General features: G+C 32.9%; 1 protein-coding gene across 1 annotated transcript; it reads left to right on the top strand.

Annotated features, from left to right (window-relative positions):
• The first annotated feature begins 259 nt into the window (after nucleotides 1-259).
• Nucleotides 260-26569, top strand: LOC117321762 (homeobox protein Hox-A6-like). Its single transcript, XM_033876279.1, has 2 exons — nucleotides 260-865; nucleotides 23463-26569. The coding sequence occupies exons 1-2, from the start codon at nucleotides 376-378 to the stop codon at nucleotides 23756-23758; spliced, it is 786 nt and encodes a 261-aa protein (XP_033732170.1). The 5' UTR covers nucleotides 260-375; the 3' UTR covers nucleotides 23759-26569.
• Nucleotides 26570-27592: the final 1023 nt, after the last annotated feature.

Below are 27592 nucleotides of genomic sequence, written 5' to 3'. Positions count from 1 at the left end.
CTTTGATGTACGCATTAGTCATTCGGAACAAATTTGTTCAATAGGAGTATAACACTCGCCACTTACCTAAATGTTTACGTCCCGCTCAAGGAAAGATATCAGAAACGTACGCTGCTCGGTTTTGTTTATGTTAACGCCATATTTTAGAGTTTGTATATTTAGCCCTTTCAGTGTGTCTATGCAACGAGGAACTGCTTTTTGTGGCGGAGGCGAATCAGCCTCGCGCGGTGAAATTTTGGGGTCACGAGAGGTCAAGAACGATGTGATTTGATTGGCGGACTAGGAAATGTGTTAGTTTATCTGTTGTAAGGGTTGCAGTGTTTAGGTGCTATAGTCAAGGATTTTCAGGAACTAAAATAATTTTCGCTTCCATAGATGGTTTCGTCCTGTGAAAATATCGCTGACAAGTACCCTCAATCACAGAAACTGGGGATGAGTTCGTATTTACCTATGCGGCCCACTGCTTCCACTCGACCAGGCGATGACATCCATTCGGCATCAACAGACAATTCAACATATATGGATCATTTTCTAAATATTCCTGAAATATGTCCTTCATCTACAGACTATCGGTCTCCCCGATATTATATGGGGTCCTACCAGGCAGAAGCATGTCGTATGGAAGCACTTCAACAACACCGAAGTCACGACCTAAGGATGGGTTTACAGGGGGGACGGTCATCATTCTACCCAAATATGAGTGTTCCCAGTAACTTACGCTTCAGAGACAATTGCACTGATGGATTAACAACGAACGGTACAAACAACAAAGCTGAACCTCTTAGTCCCTGTTCCACTGGTACCCCAGCCAGCGCGAATGAAGGAGAAACACCACCATCATTCTACCCGTGGATGTCTATAGTAGGTTAGTAAATATTAAGATATGTATTTCTTTAATTGTAAATAGGACACTTGTTCACCCGTGTACACCGGGCCGACTGGTATGAAAAATAAAACAAGGGTGAGTACCAAACATCTTAATTATATTGGACATTTTCAGTGACAGCCAGTAAACATGTCATCCACTGTATAATAATAGAATTGTTGTCATATAGTGTGTCCTCAACAGCTGTTCTATTGACCTAGTCATCGAGATTTTATGATTCTTTGACATATTGTCAATGTGATAAATATAATATTATTCATAAATTTATACATTTAAACTACCATTACAATAAGTATTTCTTATATATAATAAACTGATTAATGACAAACGTTTACTCCTTTATTTTACGTTTTAATAATTTTGGGGGAGAAAATCAATAGAAATAGATATAAAAATTTTGAAAAATCCTTTTGCTTTTGTATCGCACTCTTCAACACTATAACGTGTTGTCCCTGCTAAATTCACATTGACTGATTATAGCCAGAAGGCGTGCTAGGTATGTGGGATTTTTTACACAATCTCATTAACACATAACATTTGACAAGAATCCTTCATTCGGCATTTTAACTATATTGTAGAAAAAATAAGGTTTCCGCAAATAGCTAGGGTTTCATATTTTGTGCTAAAACTAACATTAAAAGCCTTACAAGTTAGTTGAAATGGTACATTTATTGTCACATTTTAAATGTTTTTATATCAAGAAGCTGTTACCGTAAAATGTTAACTCTCGCTTTAAGGGATGTTGTTCGTCAAGTAGTTTTAAAAGCCTACCAATTACCTGAATACTTGGTTTTATACTCGTCCCCCTGCTGAAACACTATAAGTTCTACTATAAAATGGTAATACGCTCATAAAATCCGGAAAGCATGGCGGTTTTATGGTTTAGTCTTGCCTTTTTATGCTGCAAGACAACTACACGAGAAGGGATCAGTGGAATGACTTGAGACAAGTGTAAATGAACATCCCATTTCCATTTAATATAGGCACAAATGCCAAAATTTGTCAACATTCAAAGCAAGTGTGCATAAAAATAATATAACTGTATCATTTTCTCTGGGTGAGTTTTAAAAGATGTTTCCTTCAGAATAAAATGGAAATTAGGATAACGAATGATTTATTATGAATATTTTTTTTCATTTCGATTAAAATCCACATATTGCACACAAACACCAGACACGATAAAACTGCTTAATTTGTATGAGCAAGTTTTTTAAGCGAAAAGACTCTAGTTTGACAAATATAGTGTTTGATAATTTGTTGGAATAAGTATTCAAATAGGCCTGAAATGTGATTATTGTGTTAATGTTATGACTGTGTAAGTCCCCCTGTCAATGTCTGTGTGAACAGTACCTGCACAAACCCAGTGAAGCACATCGTTACACAGAATAACCTACACACAGATGTCGAGACTCATGATGCATTGCTAATCCCTGTCTGAGTTAGACTGTTTGCAGGTGAATGAAATGTCTTTCTACGATTAGTGAATAGTAATACATGACAATAAAAAGTGGACGAATATGAATGTGTACATGCTAAATCATCGATGACGGATAGGTACTTTTTCCAATCTAAATCCACCAGTTCAAGCTAATATCTGGAAGATTACTTAAACACATCAACGACAATACTTTTGTATTGTTTGTCTGGTTTTTTTTTGTTTGTTTGTTAATTTTCTTTAAAATATATGGCCTATGATATTTTCAATAATGTGGCGTTGAGTATTTTAAAGGATGTGATATTTAATCATTTCAATTATAATTACCCCCAAATAATTGCTGATATAATTAATACAATTAGAATTATTATATAATCAATCAATGTCCCGGGCGAATTGAGTTTGTTGGTTATTTCCTATCATTGTTTGACAAAGGCAAATCGTATCGAGGTCCATACAAATATTTGTTTAATTGTATGTTTTCTCGGAATGTTACAATCAAATTAAAACTTGAAACTTAATATATTAAAAAAAATCAGAATAATGGATTCCACATGAGCAGATTCCATCATAAGTTTTAATGAATTATTTTTTTTACGGCGACAAAATACAAATCTATCAGTTTATCAATTGAAATCGCCGACTGAAAGCAAGAGTACCCTCCCCTGCGATGCATTCTATTTCATGGAGTGAATGATGTCATTTTACCAATAATTATATATACATAAAATGATATACACAATTCTACACATAATCATATTCGTAATTAAGTATGATTGCTGAATTAATACCAGTCTCTGACAGTTGAAATTCAAAATATAAATGTAAAAATGCAATTATGATTGAACACTTGTAAAATAAACTTGTTTAATGAATGTAATAAATCTGTCAGAAATATACTAATTTTATTGGGTAAAGCTCCTCTTTAATTTGTATTGATAAATTTGTGTTTCATACAGCAAAATACAAACTTTGATTACTATATCCATTCAATACATCTTATACATTATTCAGAGTAAAACTTAACCTCTTTCCCTTGGTTTATGCTTTTTTTTTAACATTGGGTGTTTTTTTTTTTAATATTCCTGAAATAGCTCAAGTGTTTATCATTTAAAATAAACTTTTGAATATCTAATACTTCTGTGATATGACAAAACACTGGAGTTATCACAATAGGAAAATTTTGATATATCATAGCTGACTAAATATATAATTATTAGCATGTGGATATTAAATTCGTTATTATTATCGATATAAATTGAAACATACACTTCTTTCCTAAATGTGAACGTTCACACATTTTACAATGCATTTTAAACAACAACCATTTATTTAAGTTAATTTCAAGAACATATCAATACTAATTAGTTTTCACCTGAACATTACTATTGTTAAAAGCATTTAGCACCCAGTAATAAACAAAAAATGTCAAAGCATGGTTTGTATCAGGTGGGAATTACTACCCAATGATTTAATCATAGAAAATTCAAATTAATTAATCCCTGGATTTGTTTAATTTAAAAAGTAATCAAGCAGTCCGTACCTTTTGCATTTCTATAGCATGAGATGGACATCAATAAATTAAACATTTGTCAACCTTAAATACATTCCAAGAATTGCAATATGTAAAATACGGAATCAACAACCACTGTTGGTGATGCTTTGATAATCAATTCGGACAATCGTATTAGTTGAAACAGATCATATAAGCCATACCCTAGTCAATTTCCTTGGACTACCTGGCAATAATCATATATATTTACCTAGGTAATCATTTAATATCCCTGATTAGTATTAAAGAATTTTTGTGATTCAATGTACATGCAGCATTATAGACATGCGGTGCAATAAATAAATGCATTATACCAGATAGGTACACTGTATATGGTAATTATGTGTATAACGTATATGAAATACGTGTTTAACATATGAAAAAGGGGTTTTGATCAATTGGCTTGAAAAGATTTTATTTATTCATGTATTTATTTATTATTTATATATGTTGAACGTCTGAATTGTAGCACAATATTTGAAACACAATTTAAAGGTTCAAAAATCCAGTAGTGAAAAGCATACAATATACATATATATAGAGCAAATGAAAATGAACAATATCTTCATTTTAGTTGTAAAACACACCCCTATCACATCATATGGATGAATAGATTACAAGCAAAATGGAATAAAACGATTTCACAAGGAACTGGATGCAAACAAATATTTAAAAGATACAGCAAAATAAGCCACTCTTTCCTTTCTGAAGTTGTTAAACATTTCATGTATTTACTTTTTTCAGATAAATAAATTGTTCAATTTAATGCAAGGACACACAAGTTTTATAGATAACCGAAACTCTAATAACATTATTACATTCAACAAATATCAAACAGGTTTGAGAAATTACCATGCAAGTATATATTATTTACAACATACACTATAGTTAGTCCAGCTTCTACTTTCCATCATTTACCAACAGTAGATGACAATTTACACTCTTTCCAGCTACACATATAATATTGTGTTATTCAAAAAACACATATTTTCAAAAAAACAGTCGTATTTCACCTCGTCACCATTGTACCTATCTCTTTCTCTGCCATACTACTCTTCATTCAATAGCATACATTTCTAAGGAAGCATACATGTTACAGTTCACCAGATCATTTAAAATACCCCATCCTTTTTTGGATGGATTTATAGCATAAACTATATATTATCGTATTAATCACTAAAACATTAAATGGAAGCTATAGCATATTATGAAATGATTATTAATTTATTTATCAAACACAATGTCAAATTTTAATCATGTAAGTAAAACGACATACTTATTCCTGTTGATGATTGACTGCTTTCAATTCCTGGTCTAAAAAATAGTACAATTTTTTAAAATGATAAACAATAAATTGATTACTTAATTCTGAAGCTTTAATATGGTGCAATACGCCGGTCTTTTCACAAAAGGTGCATACTTTTCAGGTATTGTTTTCATAGTTGGTTTTTATATTATTATTAAAAATATAAACGTATGTAATGAAAAGACGTACTATCATAAGTCATCAATTCGTAGTTTGGTGTTGATTTAATTAAGAATGTCAGCTTCATCTCTGGAATACATTGGAGGTATCGCATGATGTTAATCCGACTAGGATGAGTAATACACACTACATGGAATCGTGAAGCGCACGAAATCGATTCAGTTCCTCATTTGCGATATGATCAATTTATAGAGAATTTTACGTCCAATATTATTGATATTTCACATTCGTTGATGTCTTAGGCAGTCAACCATCATTATTCGTGCAGGTTGTTATAGGGGTGAAACTAACAACATCACTACCAATAAGATAAAGAGTATTCAACTTGGATTGCATATACGTATATTTTAAATGAAAATGTCACTGGATTTCAGGCATATATTGGTCAATATTCGTAGATATAGTGTCGGAAAAGTGATAGGAACAAAAAAAAGGGGGGGGGGGGGGGGGGGGGCGGGGTATTTTGCTGTGCATTCCGTCTTTAATGAATGAGGACAAGTATAACTTGTGATACACGTTGAAATAAAATCTTGATTCGTGTTGTTGAAAGACAGGCGGCAACGTCCTGTAGAAGCCTTGGTATCACGTTCCAAAAGATTTGCTATCAAGGTGGTCGATCCAACTATCAATCCAAAGCATTCGTGTTTCTTATTGATTTTTTAATGTATTTATTACTTTTTGATAACGTAATAAAATGCATCTTTATCCCTCGAATCTAGGTCGTTACTGCTACATACCTAGCAACATAATTCGCTGCTAAAGTATTTTGTTTTGTCCAATAGCCATAGAGCGATTGAAGTAAATACTTAAACACACATATCGATAGATAAGTTAAAATATTGAGTGCAGAAATGAAACACTGATACACACCCGTGGAACTATACATAAGATAACTTTCAATAATACTCATTTGAAACACATAAATAAAACATCAAAGAAGAGAAACAGGTTTTTCTGTTTAGCCTTTAAGCTCTGGTGACATTGTCAATTATCATAGAAGTCTCGCACTAACAGACAAAGTCAAGGCTGGTATTACTTCTCTATTCATTTGCACTGTGTAATTTGTCTAGATTGTCCAGTACAGGGTTGTCGAAATTTTAACCTGTCGTAACTATGATTTAGCCTTACCTGTGTCGTCTGTCTCTAATGAGTTGTTGGTACTAATTGGTTAAAGTACGTATCAGTGCGAGCCATCGCCCGTACACAAGTCGAGCCGATCATGCTGGCTGATCAGACCTCAGTGTCGTGTGATACGACCTTGTCTTTAGTAGGTGAGGTAGCGTAATGATTGTATTGTTCCCCAATCTGTTTGATGTATTGTAATACACAGTAGGTCATGCTCATGTCCGAAAAGATACATAAAAACATGCGGTAGATCTCGTGTAACCCGACAAGCCCATCAAATACTATCTTAAATCATCGCTAGGCACTTGCCAATTTATTTAATAAATATTTTGAAACACTAGACGAGTAAATGAGCGAAAATTACGTGTCTTCAAAAGGTCAAATTGACAGACGCTGATCAATTAGACAAAACCGATAATATTGAATAGTAACTCCAATTCTAGCTAATTTAGTGAGGTAGTAGTTATGTAGCGGCTATATGTTGATAAAATATTATCATTGTTTAGTAATGCACTTAATGTATGTAAATGATGCTCACACTTCAACCATTTTTCGTACTTAATATATAAAAGCTGAAAGCTTAGATAATGGTTGTCTATATTATCAACTAGATTTCATCCATTGTTGTAATAACTGACTATACACTTACATAGGCAAAAGTACAAAATAGATATCAGTTGTAACTAGTATTGTACCAACGTTACTCTTAACGCTGAAATCAATAAAATAATGTTCTGTAATTCAGGTCGATAAGTTTATTATGCTGCTCGGATTACAAGTTTGAAAAAGTCAGTATGAACACTATAAATATTTAACATATAATTCACGTTATATAAAAAGTGCATCCTTAGGCATTGATACACATTTGAGTATGATTAAGTAAGTGACGTCACGCATTAACGTATTAACGTGACGTCATAAGTAAACTTAACCAATCGGATTATAGGTGCTATCAAGCATTATTATAGAAAAAATCTGCTATAGGTATTCAGTGAAGAACTTATATTAGATCATTGATTTAATCAATTTTGCTACGATGATAATAATGTAAAAATATCTTCAAACTCAGCTGATACCGCATAACATGCTAAGCGGATTTAAAGGCTTCTTGCCTGAATATGAAACCATATATCATCGGCATTATAATATCAATTCAAATAAAATTAAGAAGGGTGTGTAATTATGTTTTAATGTCTGGAAGTTATGGGATATTTAGTACCCGAGTGTCATAAAATCTCCTAACATAAGCCTTTCGTTACACTTCATACTCGTTTTCAAACATGTGCGCACGTTTGGCTTTATTGACAGAAACTATCTCTCATATCTCCTGCTGGTGATATATTTCGGTATGAAGATATTTTTACAGTGTCACATTGCCTATCTCTTATATTAGGTCATCGTTTGCAAGGTTCAAAATATCATCCTAGTAAAAATGTTTTACAGAGTAAACTAGGTATAAAAAATATGTAAAATATTGCAATAAAATAGGCATATGTCTTAATTACAAATTCAACATATCTCCTTATATAGGTTTTATGCTAATTTAATATGTATATAAATTGTTCTAATTGACTATAAAATGCATAAAATAATGAACCTCAATCGAGGAGCTATATCGATTAACAACTATTCTTTTTTCCCCTTCTTATCGTATGATTAATAACGCTTGTTATTTTAACATTAAATTATATCTAAAAGAAATATTTCTTGTAAATTAGAATCGTTTACAACATTGATATGTTTTTATTACCAAACTAGTAAAATATTATAAAAGTAATGATATATCACCCATCAGTGCACATTTTAAAAGTGTGTTTATCTGACTTTTATATTTTCTCATTTTCCTGTGCCTACATTAACCGCACGTGAGTTGCCTCTCTGCCATGGCGATGCTAGTATATAGATGTATATATAGATATCTAACTTAACTTGGAATATACTCCTGCTATTCCTAACGTTACTGATATTATAATTTGATTGCAAATCCCTTTGAACTTCTCTTTGATGGGCTTGTGAAAAACATTAAAAACATAATTTACTATGCATTAAATAGCAAATAGGATACTGGAAAGTTTAATGCAAAACACAATCACACACAATGTATTCCAGTCTTATAGTTGAACAACCAGGCAAAATACTGTCAATCATGTTAGAATGCTTCGTCCTTATAGGTGTACAATCAGGAAAATACTATCACTCACAATAAAATGGTCCATCCTAGTAGGTGAAAAACCAAGAAATATACTATCACTCCCAATAAAATGTTATATCCATATAGGAGAACAGAAGGAAATATACTACATTAATAATCAAATATTCCACCATAATAGGTGAAAAACTAAGAAAAACACTATCACTCATAATTGAGTGTTCCACCTATATAGGAATACAGCCAGGAAGCATGCTATTACTCACAATATAATTGTCCATCATAATAAGTATACAATCAAAGAGAAAACACTCACAAAATAAATGCCACATCATAATGAAGACCCATCAGGTCATCTGAAAATAAAACGTCTTCCAAAGTATCTTAAAGATAACTTTGTGTGATTTGTATAATAAATAAAATCAAGAATAGCAATGCTTATGACAATTTGCATATGATACAACAAATACATATGGTATTGCAGGCATTTTTTTCAAGATTCCATTCCTTTATTATTATACATTTTATAAGTTTTAATGTTTTAATGTAAATGACCTGTCAATTAAACCAATTAATTTACCTGATATCGTCATTTAGACATCGATTGCAAATCGTCAGGTACTCAATTGCTTACAAACACAGTTATTTTTGTTTTCGATTGATTTGAGTATGTAAGGTTAAGTAGCTTTTAAACGTTCCATTGATGTGTACATAAACATTAACTCACACCTAGAGAGGATCACAATATATTTACCATTAATTCTGAAATTTATGAAGCGAATTTTAGCAAAGATCCTATCGATAATGTGGGAACAAAAGCGATCATTTTTATTCGTATTGCGTAGAGTGCAACAGGTAGAATTTTATCGATATCGATGCATACCGCGATTGAGAAAGCTGACTAACGATATATCGGCATGGAGTTGTGTCCCTTGAGACCCGGTGACAATTTATCAGGTTCTTCTTAATGAAATAAATGTTCGTCACAAGATACATCTTGGGAGAGCATTGTCTTCGTCTCGACTACCTCCGATACTGGACTTCCCTCAATGGTCATAAATTAATAATGGTCCTATAACAGTCTACCCCCAGACATCGTATACAATTAATGGTTTTCTCGGCTGTTTGGGAAAGATATATCATAATAAACAATATTCATTCCTCCCCTCTAATAACATTGTAACACAACACACAAATTACATCGTTTTCTTCTCTGCATCTCTGAGATTTATTATCAACGGAGGTGACAAACCGTTTACACGAGATTCCCAGACACTCCGAGATGTTGTTCTTTATCACGTGATCTGTTATAGAGTTCCATGCATGCGATGTTCGCGCCTTTTTCGTGTCAAGGTCATTCCTATGGCACATAGTGCAGTGTTACATACTTGTACTGTTTGTTTCCCATGTATACTATTAGTTCTATATTTACACATAAGGCGAATCAATGTGCTAGAAATTAATTATTAAAAAATCCACGTAATATGACACATAATAAAGTTATGTTTTATAACCTCTGAAAATAATATACCCTTCAAATGCAGTGCATAATACCCCCATTTATATTTATTTCACAGGAAATTCTGCACATAGTGCAGCCCTTGTCCTGGTTAAACGATACAATATCGCAACTCATAAAATATGAACTTATAATCATAATATCTATCTGGCGTAGTTCGGTAACTGTATACAAATATACATATATATGCGGCATGCAGATACAGCTGGCAGTTTTTGTGTTCACTTTTATCTGGATGGTTTAGTTTTTTTTAGTTTAACAGCTTAGTTTGAAAACAGCTTAAAGTACAATTTTTACGACAGGTTTTGATATGAACTGTTAGGTTTTTGATGTGATATAAATGTTTATCATCTATATACAGCTTGCATAAAGTTAATAGTGAATGTCCTAACTAAAACTGACAATAAACGACGTCTTAAGCTTGAAGGAGTTCTTCACTTGGAAACTGTTCATGCTGTTGTATCTATATGTTTACGGATGAAAATTACGTTTCTGTTTTCATTCGACATATATTAGAAACATTCATTAACGAGGGTATCGGATTATTTCTTCGCCAGTATTTAAAACTAAAGCAATGATGTTCTTGCTGATGGTATAAGAAGTAAGTTGTTCAGAATAATACAAAAATCCATTTAAAATAAGCTTTAAGCTATAGAAATGAACTTAAGAATAATCTACCAATACTCATTAAATAAGAAATGTATCAACTAGCTTGTCACATCATTATTTTAATTATTTTTGATAGCTCAGCAAAAAGAATTCGTTTGTCTTATTTAAAGTAGTATTATATAGCAATATCACATAAAACGTCTAAATTACCACCATTTCCTGTCACATGCATGAACCTCTTGACTTATTTTCCAGAAATAAGCATGGTTTCATATAACAAATGCAAAATTTTTCTTATTTTTCAGGCATAGGTATACCTTTATATCACACATGTACTTTTTAACTTATTTTCAAGCAATAGGTATGGTTTTATATAATAAATGGGAATTTTGAATTATTTTCCAGAAATAGGTTTGATTTTATATCACACATGAACGTTTTGACTAATTTTCCAGACATAGGTATGATTTAATATAACCCATGCACTATTTAATCATTTTCCATAAATGGGCATGATTTTATATACAATATGCCCATAACTACCTGTTAATTTATATACTCTATGATGTTATTCTAACCTTTTTGATATTCATCTACGATGCATGGTAGGGAGATATCATAACCCTGTAGCATCATGCACTACACTGTTAGTGAATGAGTGGTGTTAATCGCAATAGTGTGTACGGTTATACAGTGCTTTTACCAACGTTACTATTTACTATCAGACGTAATGTTTGCCATGAGTGTGCATTTCTTCCCAAGCAGATGTATAGCTTTAGCCGTGACACACTGCAACAATGCCCCGAGGTGGACAAAATCGGGCTTTGCACATTTCCACACATATGTGCATTTTTAAGACACAGTATAGCTATTCGATCCAGAAACACACTCAGAAAAAAACTACCAAGGTGATTCGCTCAGCTTTTCAAAAATAAGGACATCTAACATGCAATTCCCAAGGCATCAATCAGAATCCACTGAGTAAAAACTTTTTTTTCTACAATGGATCGGTCTTATTTCAAAATAGAATAAACATGCATACGATAATACTAAAACAAGTTGCAATCCTGTCTACGCCTGTTTTCCGTAATCAATTGTCATGTAGCTTAATTCATGAAACAATGTTTTGTTTTAGCAGTACAATAAATGACAAAACATATGGCTGTTTTGAATTATAGACTAAAGAATGCAAGTTGCTTACTGTATTGAGATATGACAGTACAACCTATACCCTTAAACCTCTACATGAAATCAATCGTTCCCATCCCCTGAGCAATCCTCGGGTCCGCTATCCATTTCATCATCAAACTAATTGATAGAATACATTATCTTACAATCACTAGTATCATTAAGCATAGTTTGGTCCTATTCAAAATATACTTTAAGTGGCTTTAGATGCATATAGACATTGTAACGCAACAATAATTTACCGACATTCACATATTTTACTATATGACATATTTGATTGTTTGGTAATTTCAAAATTAAACTCTCCAGAAATTCATAGGTTTATGCTCTCCTTCATTGTCTGTTTACAACGTTTAAATGCAATATCATATATGATAGAGGTTGAACGTCATATTAGACGTGTATTAGTTACATACTAGACCAACAATTTCTGTTTTATAAATCTAGTTTTCATAAAATATTCTTAATTATAATTGGGAAACACGGTTAAAGGTATATGCAAACTGTTTATTCAATGTATATCGTATGGATCTATACTTAAGATTTGAAATTAAAGTTTAAATATTTTCTCAATGAGCTCGATGTGAGTGTTTTACAGCAGACATTATTTATGATATTGGGTCTCTTTTATTGATCTCCAACAAGGGCTAACTGGCTATATATTACCTATGATATAGCTTTGACCAGTGAGCCAGGAAAAGTAACCACGTATATTGTATAGTTAATATCAGATAGAAGAGGGCTAGAGTCCGTATAATGAATTAAACAAAACTTATAAAGGTGTGAGAGAAAAATACATGAACACCTGTGTCGAGCAGACATTAGCATATCAGCGTTGCTGATCTTTCTGGCCACCTTGATGTTTCGGAGCCGTAGCACGTTTCACGTCACTGACCCCACGTGGTCAAGCGAGAGGGATATCTGTCAAATAGAGCGACGCCCCGCGGCGTAGTACAGGTGGCCACATATCACCATTTATTACTGATAATTTTAATATAGACAACAAAGGTAGGTATCCATACACTCTAAAGAAAATATATGAGTTCGCCCTTGCTTTACCTCAAAATGAACCTAATAACCTCTTAGCCAGAGCCCTTGACCGTTCATATGAACTGTCCAGTCAGTTATAATGAAAGCATGTACCCTTAAATTTGATATTAATAAAAATATAAATGTGTTAAATTTCGCAATAAAAGCGTTATGCGAACGTTTTTTTTTTGTCTTGAAGAAGCAAATGGCATTGTCGGCTCAATATGCTATCGATGCATTGCATGTGTCGGTGCTACTACTGCAGCCTTTGATTCAAGGTCCGAAGCTGATTACATTTAAAGCCGTCGATCGATTGAGATAGCTTTTGGAAACGATTTGCCAATACGAGGAATTGCTATCCAGACACTATGTTTTCGTCAATTGAACATTAGATACCTGCAGAATTGACAGATCGATATCTCAATACGAGCGTTCTATGATAATGTATTATCTTGTTTAGTTAATTTGTGCAACGATATATTGCAATCACTAGGCCAGGAAATAAGACAGTTTTAACGCACTACACTTCAACAAATAATTAGAAATTGAAATTGTGGAAAAAACATACTTAGACCAATCTTAGCAGATATAATGATAATTAATTCATTGTGTAGTGTTTGTTCAGTTAACACTTTGAAATGCAGAAACATGAATTCTCTGGATGGCAGTCGATGAAGGAGATCAGGACAATTAGTGATATTATTTGTATAGATGTCATAAAGATATATAACCCAAAGAATAATATCAATTATAAGAAAAATGTGTTACAAGGACGTTATTCCGTCTATTTCGAAACATGGACATTGATAAGATTGTATACCAACTCCCAGTCGGCTTTAGACATAAACAAAACCAGGGTGGAAAAGCTCATGAATTGATATATAGTTTTTGAGTTGTTAAATGTGGTACCTAAATAAGATGGTGTTGTCGATGAAACAGAGGATTATTCTTCTTGAACGCATTGATTTGCGTTTATAAATTAACAAGCTTCTACAAGATGCTGATAGCAAAGTTTGAGGCATTCGATTCCGATTACAGTCTATTTATGTATTTTTTAAATCCAGGTATAATTAAAACACTGTGATCACTGGAAAATACGAACATATTGAAGACTTTTCTCTCATCAGCTTGGATTTCAAATCTACAGGGATTTATTTAGCTATTGAAGCTTCGATTTTGTTGCATTACTTTGTGTAGGAAAAACATTGATGCAAGCGTGGGGCAACACGCATTAACCTTACGTATAAGCACTTAGATTTGTGATAATTAATTAATTAATTCATAATTACACGAATTACCATTTGCGAGAAATGGGCAGTTGTTCATTCAAAATAGATATTAAACAGATATATATAAATTATAATGAAATTCCGTCTGATTTATTAGTTCATCATTTTTAAATGGTTAAAAGCTAAATAAAAAGTATACGTATAACATATAATTAAGGCCTTTAAAATGTTTCCTATTTCAAATTTTGCCATTTTGATTACCTGATATTTTACTGTTTGTGATGGTGTTCTTAGCTGATGAGTTTTATTCATTATAATACTCTAAAGTGATTAACTTTGAGCGATGCCTTTAAATATACTGTAATAATTCGAGTTTTTAACATATTCATTCAGCTATTTAACAGCTTAATGATGTTTATAAAATATCAAATCGTGGAAGGTGGCCATAATATACTTGCCAAGAAGGCTGTATATATCATGGGTCATACAACGCCATTTTTCTTTGAAGTTATATTCATTTTTTTGACACCACAGGTGTGCTTTTGTCAGTTTTATTTGTTTTTGTCAACTATTTATCATTTATTGTAATTGACCTGTCAACAAACCCCACCCACAGACTATCATATACGGTTCTTTGATTTACAGTCTCAGCCAATGTAATTCATAGGTATAACAAATAACACACGCTATAATTAGGGAAATATGCATGCCAACTCTGAACACATATATATACATGAGTTTAATTATCCTACAAGGGAAATAGAAGAAAAACACCTTGACTGTACATACCTGTTATGCAACTTCGTTTTATTGAAATTTTATCATCAATTTCAACAAAATTACAAAAAAACAAATGCATATACTTATTGTTATACTCCTAATGCATTTGTTCCTTGATCGACATCGAAATGTCATTCGTTTACTTTATATATCTAAACTTCCTCTCGATCAAGTACATTTTTGTACGTGCACCAGTTCGTTGTTTGTTTTTCTACTAGAGGGTTTTCAAAGTCATGCACATATTTTCCTAAAGCGATTTCCCATTTTTCTTAGACTATCTTCTTCTGGTATGAATAAATTGAGTAAAATTATCACAAACAGTTTGAATAATTTTATTGAGTAATTTAATTATAAATTAAAAACATATTGCAGTATAGTTCTATCTAGGATCAACAATCGTATATTTTATCAAAGCATCGTCGGATAAAAGTTTGCAAATTCAGAAAAAAAAAATCAATGTTACAATAAAGAAGGTGTATATTAACACTCTAACGAAATCATATTAATATTTTTGGGATATATTTTGATAGGGCATACAAAAAACATATGTATATTCAGCTAAAAAATTACCATGGGTGATTAATCATCGCAGAACCGTTCTTGAAGGGGCTTTATTTGCATCTATACGCAATATGGCTCCATCGATACGGCTCTATAAGTGTTGGAATTCCAGTGCTTCAGCAATTTAGATAGACATTTATATAAAAAAAGAGCAGCAAAATACACTTACAGTGCAAACTGCGCGCACTGACCTCAGCTTGTTGTGGTATTGTATTATATTACGTTAACACGGACAGCGTCTGCGGTTAAACTAAAGCTTAGAATGGAAAGGATATAAAATGATATCTAACCATTCGACATCCCTACCACAATACAACTAAAACAGAAGGGGAACGAACCTTTTTGCATCGCATTTACCAACCGCGTACATTAATATGTAATATCGAAAGACAAAGATGTGCACTTAAGGTTGGAATTAATTTTTGTTTATCCACACAATGATTCGCTTTTCCTTCGGCATTTTCCCAAGGATTTTGCAGTTATCCAATGATTCTTTTAGTAGTACATATGGTGTTCTTGCGTACATATCAAGCAAATCAGATATTGAAATATTATGGAATTGTGGTAACTTTAAAAAGTATTTTTTACTGAACATTTGCTCATTTCTGCGAAGCGATAACGATTCATGTTTATTTCGGCGGATGATATTAGTTCGCTGATCACAATAACATTTTGATAAAGTCGCATCTTTCACTGAAATGATTCAACGTTCAAACCCTCCGCCAAAAGTAATTATATATTTTTAACTAAAAATCAGCTTGCTATTTTCTTTTACCAAACGAGTGCAGCTCTTTATATATGGGTTTCCGAGTGTAGTGAAATGAGATGTAGGTTTTGTGTATAAGGTATATCCACATGAGACATTTCCTTGTTGAATAGATAAAGTTTGGAAACTTAGCCAAATACAAATGTTTTAAATATAACTTCAGTAACGGCTCTATGGACTCAGCCAAATGGTGGATGAAACAGCTTGATCATTTGTGATGATAACCTCAACAAATATAAAAATAGAATAAAAATAGAGAAAGTGTGACGTAATTAATTTGATAATATGTTTTGTGATTAAAACAAGTACACGGATCCAACTCAAATCCCCTTTTTCCGAAAGTGAAGGAAGTGATCAATGGTCTCAGTAAGAAAATATTTGTTTAAATCATTTATCATTTTAACATAGTTGGGAAGACATTTTTAATTCCAAGTTTAATCGAAAATCAGTATTTATAACAGTCAACACACTGGGATCCGAATGGGTCTGTGTTACTAATCTATTCCGTCGAATACGTTACATATCTTTGCAACTTCAGTTTGGTGTTCTGATAAGTATACACGATATATATGTGTAACCAAGGTTTACTGATTGCGTGAGGTTGGTTCGTGACTGGATGTATAACTTTTATATAACGGCGGTGGCGTTAAAAGCATAAGTGTTAGGTTGTAAAATTTCAATGTTGGTCCAACAAACATCAGCATAAATGGCTCAAAGATTAGACAATATCGTTAATAAAATTTCAACAGGTTTATAGCACTCCTTATATATTTGTTCATGCATCACCCCTCGTGACCTGAGTGGTGTTGCTAAACTGTAACAATGATACAATGTATACAAGCATGGAATGTATCGCACGCTCCGTCATGTAATTACATAAACTATCGCGTTTTAATATCCATGCGTTTGATGGCATGTCTTGGAAATGGTAAAGACCAGTTTTTTGTACCCCTTGATAATACAGGACTTTTATAGCTGGTTAGGGTACGCGCCCCCTGGGAAGATGCAGAAAGGCAAAAGAGTATGGTTAACGGAAATCGAATTGCTATTTTCTTTATCAATCGTGCAAAGAGATGTTTTTATGTGTGATATAAAAGTTGACGTCAACTATCATGCTATTTTATTTTGTATCTGTCAAACTCGAGATTTGTTTGATTCCATCTGCAGGGAAAAGCGAAAGAGTATTTCAAGTCATAGATAAGTTTTGTTTCGATATAGTTGATGGACATCTACCACAATATCAGGCAAACCCGTCACTCAAAACTCGGATCAGGATAGGAACAACATCGCGTTCATTCATCAATAAAAAAGAAAATCAGCAGATCAAAATGTTAGATTTGTTCTTCATTCGTGGTCAAATCTGTCCAAGATATATTTTTTTACAGATGTTTCATATGTTTTATCTTAACTGAACCAACCACGAATCGGCGCGTCAGTATTGCGTTTGAAGCGCTCAGTAGGCATGTCTAGCTATATGTAGGTTTTCGATCGAATACATACGGATGCCTGTAAATGTATATTTAGAAAGACCTTCATTTTGGTAAGAGTTAATACGAAATCTAAAATAACAGCCAGAATTCTAATGCATCTTAATTAAACAGGGGCAAGCATTAGTCATCCATCTCAGCTAACAAAATCTTAAGGTCATTATCGAAATAAAACAACCACATTGTAATTGAAACAGTGTGCTTCACAGCAATAAATACGCGTTCTGTATCAAGACATCAAACGTGTACGGTTACACGTAAATTCACCATAGCATATTACGGGGGACGGAGGAGGGGGAATTCAGGAACCGCAATTATTGGCAATGCTTAGATTATGACTGCTTATAAAGACGCAGATTCCCGAATCACTGCAATATTTTTTAATTTTTTTTATTTTTATCTTTTTGCTTGTCGAATAACTATACTCCGCGTGCTTTGTTGTTTAAAAGAAATGTAATAAGACGGAATAATGAAGCAATTAGATTAAATGAAACTGATGTCAATTTAATGAAATAATAATCATGGATTTCTACACATATGTCTAAAATAACACCAAAGACTATTTTCTGAATATATTTGATAAATTATCTGAATATAAACATTGTACTTTGCCAAATCATACCAATATTATAAGCAAAGCAGAATGTACATGCACAAGTTAGCCCTCTATTGGAAATAAAACTTCACACAATTATTTGTGAATAATCAATAAACAAATACTAGATATCGATCTTTTTAGTGTTCTTGTAACTAGATCAGCCATGTGGTCAATTTCTAATCCCATTTCACATTGTATTAAAGGTAACATAAGAATGCTAACGCAAATACAAATAACATTGATTATTATTGATCATTTACAGAATATATCAATATAAATAAGAGCTAAATGTATATTTGTTAACATCTTTCCGAAAACTAGATTATTTTCTTAACTGAGACTAAATCAAGCTTTGAAGACATTTTTGATATGGAAGTGGTGCATAAAGCAGAACCTTTGATTGTTTTTCTACTTTGTTAATAATAATTGCAATGAAATACTTTACATTAGCACATCACAAACTCTATTTTCAAAAGATGGCAATTCCTAGAAAGACTCTAAATTCAGTCAGCTCATAGTAATGAAGTAGATGCTGGTTCGAAAAATGTAAGTCCATCACGCCGAATTTTACTAAAGTTTTAGTACTAGAATCCTTTAATACCCTTTCATTGATTAAACAGATATCTTCCATTTATTAATAAATACTACGCGAAGTTACGATTCATTGTAATGATTAGCACATTCATTAACATTTATACAAGGATGTTTTGGGAGATAGGTTCTTGACTCCGGACCTCGTACGATGGTACTTCATCGCGGACGAACATCTGCTCTTGAAGTCGAAGAGCGCCATTCTTCAAACCACCACATTCGAACTTCATTGAATGGATGTTCTGGAAAGTAAAACTAGCAGTATTAAACATTGTTCATTGTAATTAGAATTAAGGGATGAATATTATCTCACAGAAACTAATGGAATTCAAATCTTATCAATAGGTATAAAACCTCATTTCAAATCAAAGCTCACATTAGCAAGTTAATTGACAGTTGATCGATTCGATTAGATGCAAGCCGTCCGAACATTGTATAGCAAACTGTACACGGTGTATTCTAAGATTATATCAATCATCCTAGGAACTTTTTTCGAAATTAATGTACATTAACCGAAACATCATAACATTCGAAAAAGTAAATTAAAATTCGAAGAATAAATAAGGAACCGAGAATGTGTCAACGAAATAATAACAGATTACACTGAAGGGCGATGATTAATGAAATTAATGCAGATACTTATGTCAGGTAGGAATTGCACGTGTTTAAAAACGTCAAAAAGTAACCCCCCCCCCCCCCCCCCCCCCCCAATAAAAAGAAAGAAAGAAAATGCGATGTATTTAAACTTTTTTTCCCACACGACATGAATACATCGATAAATCTAATTTAATACTTGAAACACGACACACACACAAGCAAATATATGTAAAACACACATTCACTACATCCATTCATATGACATACATTCTTAATTCATGTACATGAGATACACGTGAATTTATTTAAGGGAGATACACGCTAAATTGCTGTAAACGGCAAACATGGTAAATTGCTACACTCAAATCACTCCGTATATTGACCTACAAGATACGGTCGTATTGCCGAACGCGTAACGCTCGTCCATGGCAGTATACACCACTTCATTCATTACTGTATAATTGCTGAACATGATGTGCATAATTTTCTGTGCATAAAATTATAACTTGAAATGTTCATATATTACATTCTTATTAAAACTGCTTGTACAAATGAATTTGTGCATTGAAATCACTACAGAAAAAAACCTAGTGTAGGCATGTCTTTGATCTAAAGGAGCATATGCACCGCACCCATTAAATGATCAGTTAATAAATATGAGAATTGTATCCATAAATATTACTCATATGCATTCTTTACCGGCATCCACGGGCATGATACAAATCATTTTATGAGGTTAATGCTAACAACAAACTTCTAATCATTTCTCTTTCATATTTAAGCTTAAGTTTACTTCCTGGTGATGTTTCCTATCAGCCAATGTTATTTACGGCAGTATTTATCGGTCTAAATGGACTCTCCTTAACACATCACGGAGAAACTTGGACTGTAATGCTAGGGGTTTTTTGCAATGGTCTCATGAGATGAATAATGTCTTCCAATTTTTTAAAGTGCTAAAATGTAAGATTCGAAGGTGGCATGACCGCATTTTGAAATGGCTTAAAGGGAATGCTAGTAACCGCGCAAAATTATGATTTATTGGAAACTTAGAAGAGCCGGAGCAAATTTCGAACATTAAAATAAACATTATCTAAATGGTAAAATAGCTATAGTGGTGTTGGTTGGGATTATTTATCGTACATAAAAAGCCATTTACCTCACGCAGAAAAAAAATCCCGGCCAGATATTGGTTGTTTTTTTTTCTAAAGGGGGTTTCAGAGAGATAGACCCCATTGTGTATGACAAAGTCAGACTTGATTTATTTGGTTAGTACGAGCCCACAAGCGTATGATGCTGTACTACTGTATATCACCCAGAGAAATTAACAATTGGAATGAAATATGGGTTGGTAAGCGATATTGTTATGGAGTTATTTAGGCATACCACGTGTTTTCGAGTTCGTTTGTTAGGTCTGTCGGTAACGGTAGGACCTCCCCTGTAGCAGTGAACCCAGCCGGACGACCCACTGATCCGTCCCTCACACTGACTTACCGCCCAATATCATACAGAATACGTGTTGTTAAATTCTGTATTATTGATACACATTTAAGGTATTCATAAGTAGTCAAAACATTAGAATGTTGTATTCTATATAAATGTTTATAATGACCCTATTATAAAATAAAATTAGGTTAAATGCAACGAAGTAAATCATCAAAGAAATTTATATGCGATACCATAGTATAAACGAACTAGGTAATACAACTGCTTCGTCAGCACACACTCATGAAAAATGAACGCAAAAGCAATTAAATAGAAAAAGTTTAACAACGTGTGGTAAGTCATTTATTAAACTAGTCTTGTGCAAAACTATTTACATTCCCGAAGGTAGGTATGCTCATACTTAAGTTTATTTATATATCAAGGAATTGGCAAAAAGTTTGTACCAATTCTAAAACGTATTAAGAAATTAAATAATATCCTAGTATCAAAGGTATTCAATACATCTGTGTTCAGGTGTCGATGATATGCTTGCTAACCTACACCCCTTGTAGATATATAATGTTACAGTAGAGCTTGTTAGAAGAAACATCTTCTGACACACAACATCCTACTAATATTATGATGGTACACAGTATATGTGTTTTTTTCTGGGAAGACAGGATGCATGATAAACTATCATATTGAGAGAGTGTATTGTTCCGTATAGTATCATATACGTTCATATCACATCGCCTCCACACCTGGGATCCAGGCCCAACCGTATCTAACGACGGATCAAAGTTTTTATTACCTATCGGTTTCAAGGTGTGTTACCAGCCGTCAGTCTTGTTAAGAGACCTCGCTTTTTATTCGATGTTATAGTAAAGATATTGCATTATTTTATTGCGAGATAGCATCTTATCTACCGTAAATTTTAGAAACATTGTCAATAAAACTAGCGGGCTTTGGTTGTCTGTTTACTATATCAGAAGTACTATAGCAACACGGTATGCTTCGATATGGCATGCCAGAGAAGTGTTCAAATTAAACCCAGTTTGATGGAAGGCCCTATATCTCGTACCAGAAAACTGGAACATTATTTATCATAACAAAGTCATAAATTGTGCACCAAGTGACGAACGGAGAAATCAGTCCGCCAGAAGATCATGTTTATTCACTATCTATACAAATATTGCAGATAACTAGTAATTGATTTCGTAAAATGTAATAAAATAATACAAAATATATCAATTGTACCATTGATACAGATAAAGCAAAGAAGTTTCAGCCATAAACCATTATTTCCTTACATTTGGCATAGCTTTACAATACATGTTTTGCTGTTCTGTCCTTTCATGCTGTATTTTTACAAGTAGTTCTCGTCGCACTGTGTTGTAAATGTTCATATAATTAGAAAGCTTTATTTCAAATACGGGTAACATAAACATGAAATACGGTATGCAAATTAGGCAAGAATCAAGTTAAAGTAGATGACGCTGTTAACTAGTGGTGTTGTGTTTACACCTATTGGTATACATATCGGATGCCTTCTAATACAGATGACATACCGTATAGGTGGTGTACGTCTTCATATGTATGTATGTATATGTATGTATGTATGTATGTATCCATGTATGTATGAACATATCAGAGTTTATGCCATGCAAATATGTTATCCGAACAGATCGTAACGTGTTTGCGGTGCATTCTATCAACACATTCACGTCATAAATCGAACCATATCAAATTGCGTTATATAGAAATATTTTTCTTTCCTTCCAGACAGAAATACAACGTGACTTTGAATTCAGCCAGTGTAAATAATACACTACGTTTGGGTTTATTCAGTACTATCGGTATAGCACTGAGCATTTCTGCTTTTAAACAATACATATTTTTGTTCATCGTTATACGATAGTAAGGTAATACCCTCCGATCCCTTTAGAATGAGTACATTAAGTAATTGTAGTGGTTTCTAGAACTTAGACAAGAAGGTCAAAAAGTTATATTCTTAAGAAAAGCAAGCGTGTCTACCTCTGAGTCAAATGTCGACAACAAGGATTTGTGTAACAAAACGACCAATGCTTTTGTTGTATTGATTAGAATGAATGGAGTGTGATTGTGTTCTAGTAAAGCTAGGAAATAAATTGGCAATGGCTGGTTCCGGACCCTCCCAACCTTGTTTCTCATAGTAGAAGATATATTATATTTTGGTAAGACCAGAAAGGATCGATTTCGGAATCACCTTACGGATTTCCTTTGAGGGTAGTTACGATATGTGTAAAGTGTAATCACCCGTGAAGCTTACAAACATTACTACATGTTTAGTCATTCTATTCTACAACCAAGTAACAAAGCTGCGCGTGTTCTAATAGCATGAACTGCATTTGCCTATCCTTGCAGCCTCGTGTGATTTGCTGTCACTAAGTATATTTTTTATTTCTGTATTTCAGGGCCAAATTCAAATCAGAGACGGCGAGGACGACAGACGTATACGCGGTTTCAGACCCTAGAACTGGAGAAAGAATTCAAATTCAACCGTTACCTCACACGACGGAGAAGAATAGAGCTTTCTCATATGCTTTGTCTAACGGAGCGACAGATAAAAATATGGTTTCAAAATAGGAGAATGAAAGAAAAGAAAGAACTACAAGCTATTAAGGAACTTAACGAACAGAGTAAATTAGCAGACAAAGGAACAAGAACTGTTACAACCAGTCCTCCTTCTCCAACTGAATCATCAAGCTGAAAGTCAGTTCGTGAAACGGAACCTACCTCCAAAGTAAAACGATTGTACGGAGCATAGCTCCCCATACGCTTCTCCGACAAGATACAAAAGAGTGTTCTCCCGCCCAAACGGTGGTTCAAGGGAAAACATCTCGGAGAAAGCGCATGCGCTGTACTGCCATTTGGGTCAGAGTTGGATTTGACTCAATAGTACCCTGTTCAAAACGAGAATCTTCACCAATAACGAGAAACCTTAGCAATTATATGATGAGATGTTGATTTTATTTACATGGAAAGACTAGCGATGACATGACAAATATTGAAGTATGGTGGATGTAAATGTGAATGGAATTTTCAGGTTGTGCAGGTTTTGGTTGAACAGCTCGGGTGAATTGTTGGCAAAACAGAGAAAGCATATCAAACGAAAATGATATTTGAAACAGTCAGAAAGTCATTCTATATTTGGGATGAAATTACATTACTAGAATTTGTAGTTTCTTGTAAATAAGGCTTTCAGTGGCAAGCTACATATTCTACCAAGAAGACCGGCTATTTAAATATGCCCTGATCAAACGAGAAATCGACACCAGTCTAGGTTTACATTGCCAATTAACAGCAACGTTGGTGCATTCTAGTTATCGCGATACTGTACTTTAGCTCATTAATATCATTTAGTGGTATGCAAATCTATAGAATGGTCATTATGACATCCATTATAATTCATAGAACCAAATTCATATAATACCGTGGGCAAGTCTACGATATACTTTGAAATCCATATAAATGTTATATTCGTTGAATCCATTCAGTTACTCGTATTATCTGTCCGTTGGATACAATCTAAACTTATTTGTTTCTTATAATTATATTGACCTGTTTCAATTGTCCTCTTTATAACTTATTTCCATAATGTATTTTCTACCAAAGAGTGTTCGATCTAAATTAAAGGTTTTCTTCAATCTTAATTATTGTTCAGACGAGGACTATCAGGGATGGCAAATATATCTTTTTCCCTAAATACACTTTTTTATTATAATGTCAAAATTCGTTTCAATATGTTGCTTTTGTGTTGAGTAAAACAGTTATGTATCTATGGTGTCACCCATTCCTATTTTCCCACAATTTTATCATATATGACTGACTGCTAATCATTTCGAACCGTAATACATTATGTGATGCCAACTTTCAAAATAGTACGTATATCATCCGCTTCTTCAGGAATACATGCAATGAGCTGACTTCATATGAATGGTATTTGTTAATAAATAATCTGTCAATACACTGCCAAAGCCAGTATATTACACTACTGTAAAAATATAATTACGTCTCGATGACCATTTGGGCTTTTACAACTACGGTAATCCTGTCTTGACCTACTATTACAACTGCCAAAGTTACGTTCAAGAAGAATCTTTACATTTTTTTTCTGTTAGCTTATTGCCAAATTTGGTGTTCCTTAAATTTGTATGTCCAGTATCATGATATCCTAAATATGCCATTTAAAAAAAATAAGAATATGTGATCCTATGCAGTTTTTGTTCCACATCGTTGTAACTGTGACAAAATAGATAAAAATACTGCTTTGATGAAAGTATACATATCACAATTACATTGCAATGGTGTTAGCAACCTGTTGAGTTTCCATACCCAGAGTAAAATGTCATCTATAAATACATATATAAACAAAACATATTTAGCTTTTCACAATATAATCAAATATTTTATGGAGTGAATAACACGATATTGATTATTTAAGAACCAGAATGAACTATATATATATTTATATATAGCATGAAAATGTCAAAGCAATTCAGTTTCCAAAATTTAGGACAGAACTAATATATTCACCTGTTTATGATCACATATAAACATTTGCATAGGACGATGTAATGCGTGCTAATATCTAATACTTTTGATTTTTCTTATAAGTACAATATACACTGGATGTATTACAAAGATCAAGATCAAGAGAACAAATGTTTTAGAGGTTTTGCTGGCATTTCTTCCCAAAGTCGTCATTTTTATGTATTATAATTGCCATTATTATTCCCTCATTGCATTCTCTATACAGCTCTGAAGGATTTATCTAAATTATTTTGGGGTCCCTTTTAACATACTAAAGATAATCATTCGTAGATCATTCCCATTTAATATAAGATATAAGAATGAATAGTGTATATAAATTCGTCAATTAAATAAGATACATTCAGTCTCCATATAAGCTTCCTACGTTCTATTTGCCTACACATCTGAATATATATATGGCAAAATTGTGGGATCATCATGTCATTGTTCATTGTCTATGTTTTGTTTAATGTCGCCGTGTTATATGAAACTATACATGCATAAATGTACTATACATGTAGGTCCATGTTTAAACGAGAAATCTTCTATTTGAATTTTCATTGGAATATTATTTGTTAAAATATTTATATTACGATTCAATGGGTAAACTTGTATGTAGCGCCCAGTTGGCCAAACCTTACAACGCCTTTTTATATTATTTTCTATCAACTCCTTATTTTGAATTTGTATGCCAAATACTGAAATGCGAATGTTGCATTTGGTTTAAAATCAACATATGAGAGACAAAAGATATATTTTCATAGGACGTGTAACGTAGTCTAGATTAAAAGGTGATCTCTCAAGGTGTTGTCTACTTAATTGTTGTCCAGCTGGGCGCTTACATTTCTTTATTGTAGTCCTGTAAGGGGTAAATATATTTCTTTTTATATTTGTCATATTGGATGTATGTGTGTATGTCGATCAAACTTTACAAGCATAAAACTGAAAACGAGAAAAATTGCAATAAATTCAAATTTTGTTGAGTTATCATCCTCTTGCACTTGTTTGTTCTCTTATCATAAAGCACTATTGCGTTTCATCCGATATATTTTATTGTACAGATGTGTGCATTTTATATTTCAAATTACAATATTTATTCACATTTGATCTATTTACTGTTAAGATCTATCGATTTCCCACTTCTATTATTCTATCATCACACACGTTTTATATGATCATCAAATAAAAGTACCCTTGACACATACATACCAAAGTGATAAGCGCATAATATCGCTTTAACCAGATCTGAAACACATTACTACTTTAATTGGAATATTTCATCAAAAAGTATCTTTGAGCGGAAGGTGCATCAGCCAATTAATGCATGGCATGTTTGATAACGCGTTAAAACTTATCAACTATTCGGTTAAATTAATATCCGAAATGCAATTCTAGCCATTAACTGCCAAGTTAAATCACATCGTAGCCTAATCATCAAAAAAAGTCGATTTAATTAAATAAAAAAGACACTAAATTGCAGTTTAATATTTTGTGATTAATAATGTTCATAAGATGGCAAAGTGTTATTTCTTCCATTGCCTAATTAAAACATTTGGTGCTATTTCAATACAATTTAAGTTCAGTACTAGTTCAAAGATACATGTGATAGCAACCTGTGACTACATGTCGAGTACTTCATCTTGCATCACAATTCCAAAAAGTTATTTCTACACTGTTATAAATTCATATATATCAATAGTTCTGTAAATTCCCTCTCAGCATCAGTGTCATCTAAATACTAGATCTGTTATTAGTTTAAACGGATAGAAAAGCCCAGAATTAGTTTTCAATTTGGAATAACGTACTAGATAACTTCAATATAGCCCTGGGATAAAACTATGTACTGTTTAAAAACCAACGGAAAGTGAAATGTAAATGGTTTGATATTTAGAAGTGTGTATACCCTTATATGTACCAATGACTGAAAAAAAGATTTTACAAAGCAGACACAATGGGAACATGGATATAAACCTGCATCATACAGCTGTGTTGTCAGAGATAAGGGGCGAAA

This window comes from Pecten maximus, chromosome 2, assembly GCF_902652985.1.
Source record: "Pecten maximus chromosome 2, xPecMax1.1, whole genome shotgun sequence".
NCBI lineage: Eukaryota > Metazoa > Mollusca > Bivalvia > Pectinida > Pectinidae > Pecten > Pecten maximus.
The sequence above is the reverse complement of the archived record's forward strand: the minus strand, read 5'-3'. Positions and strand labels throughout refer to the sequence as shown.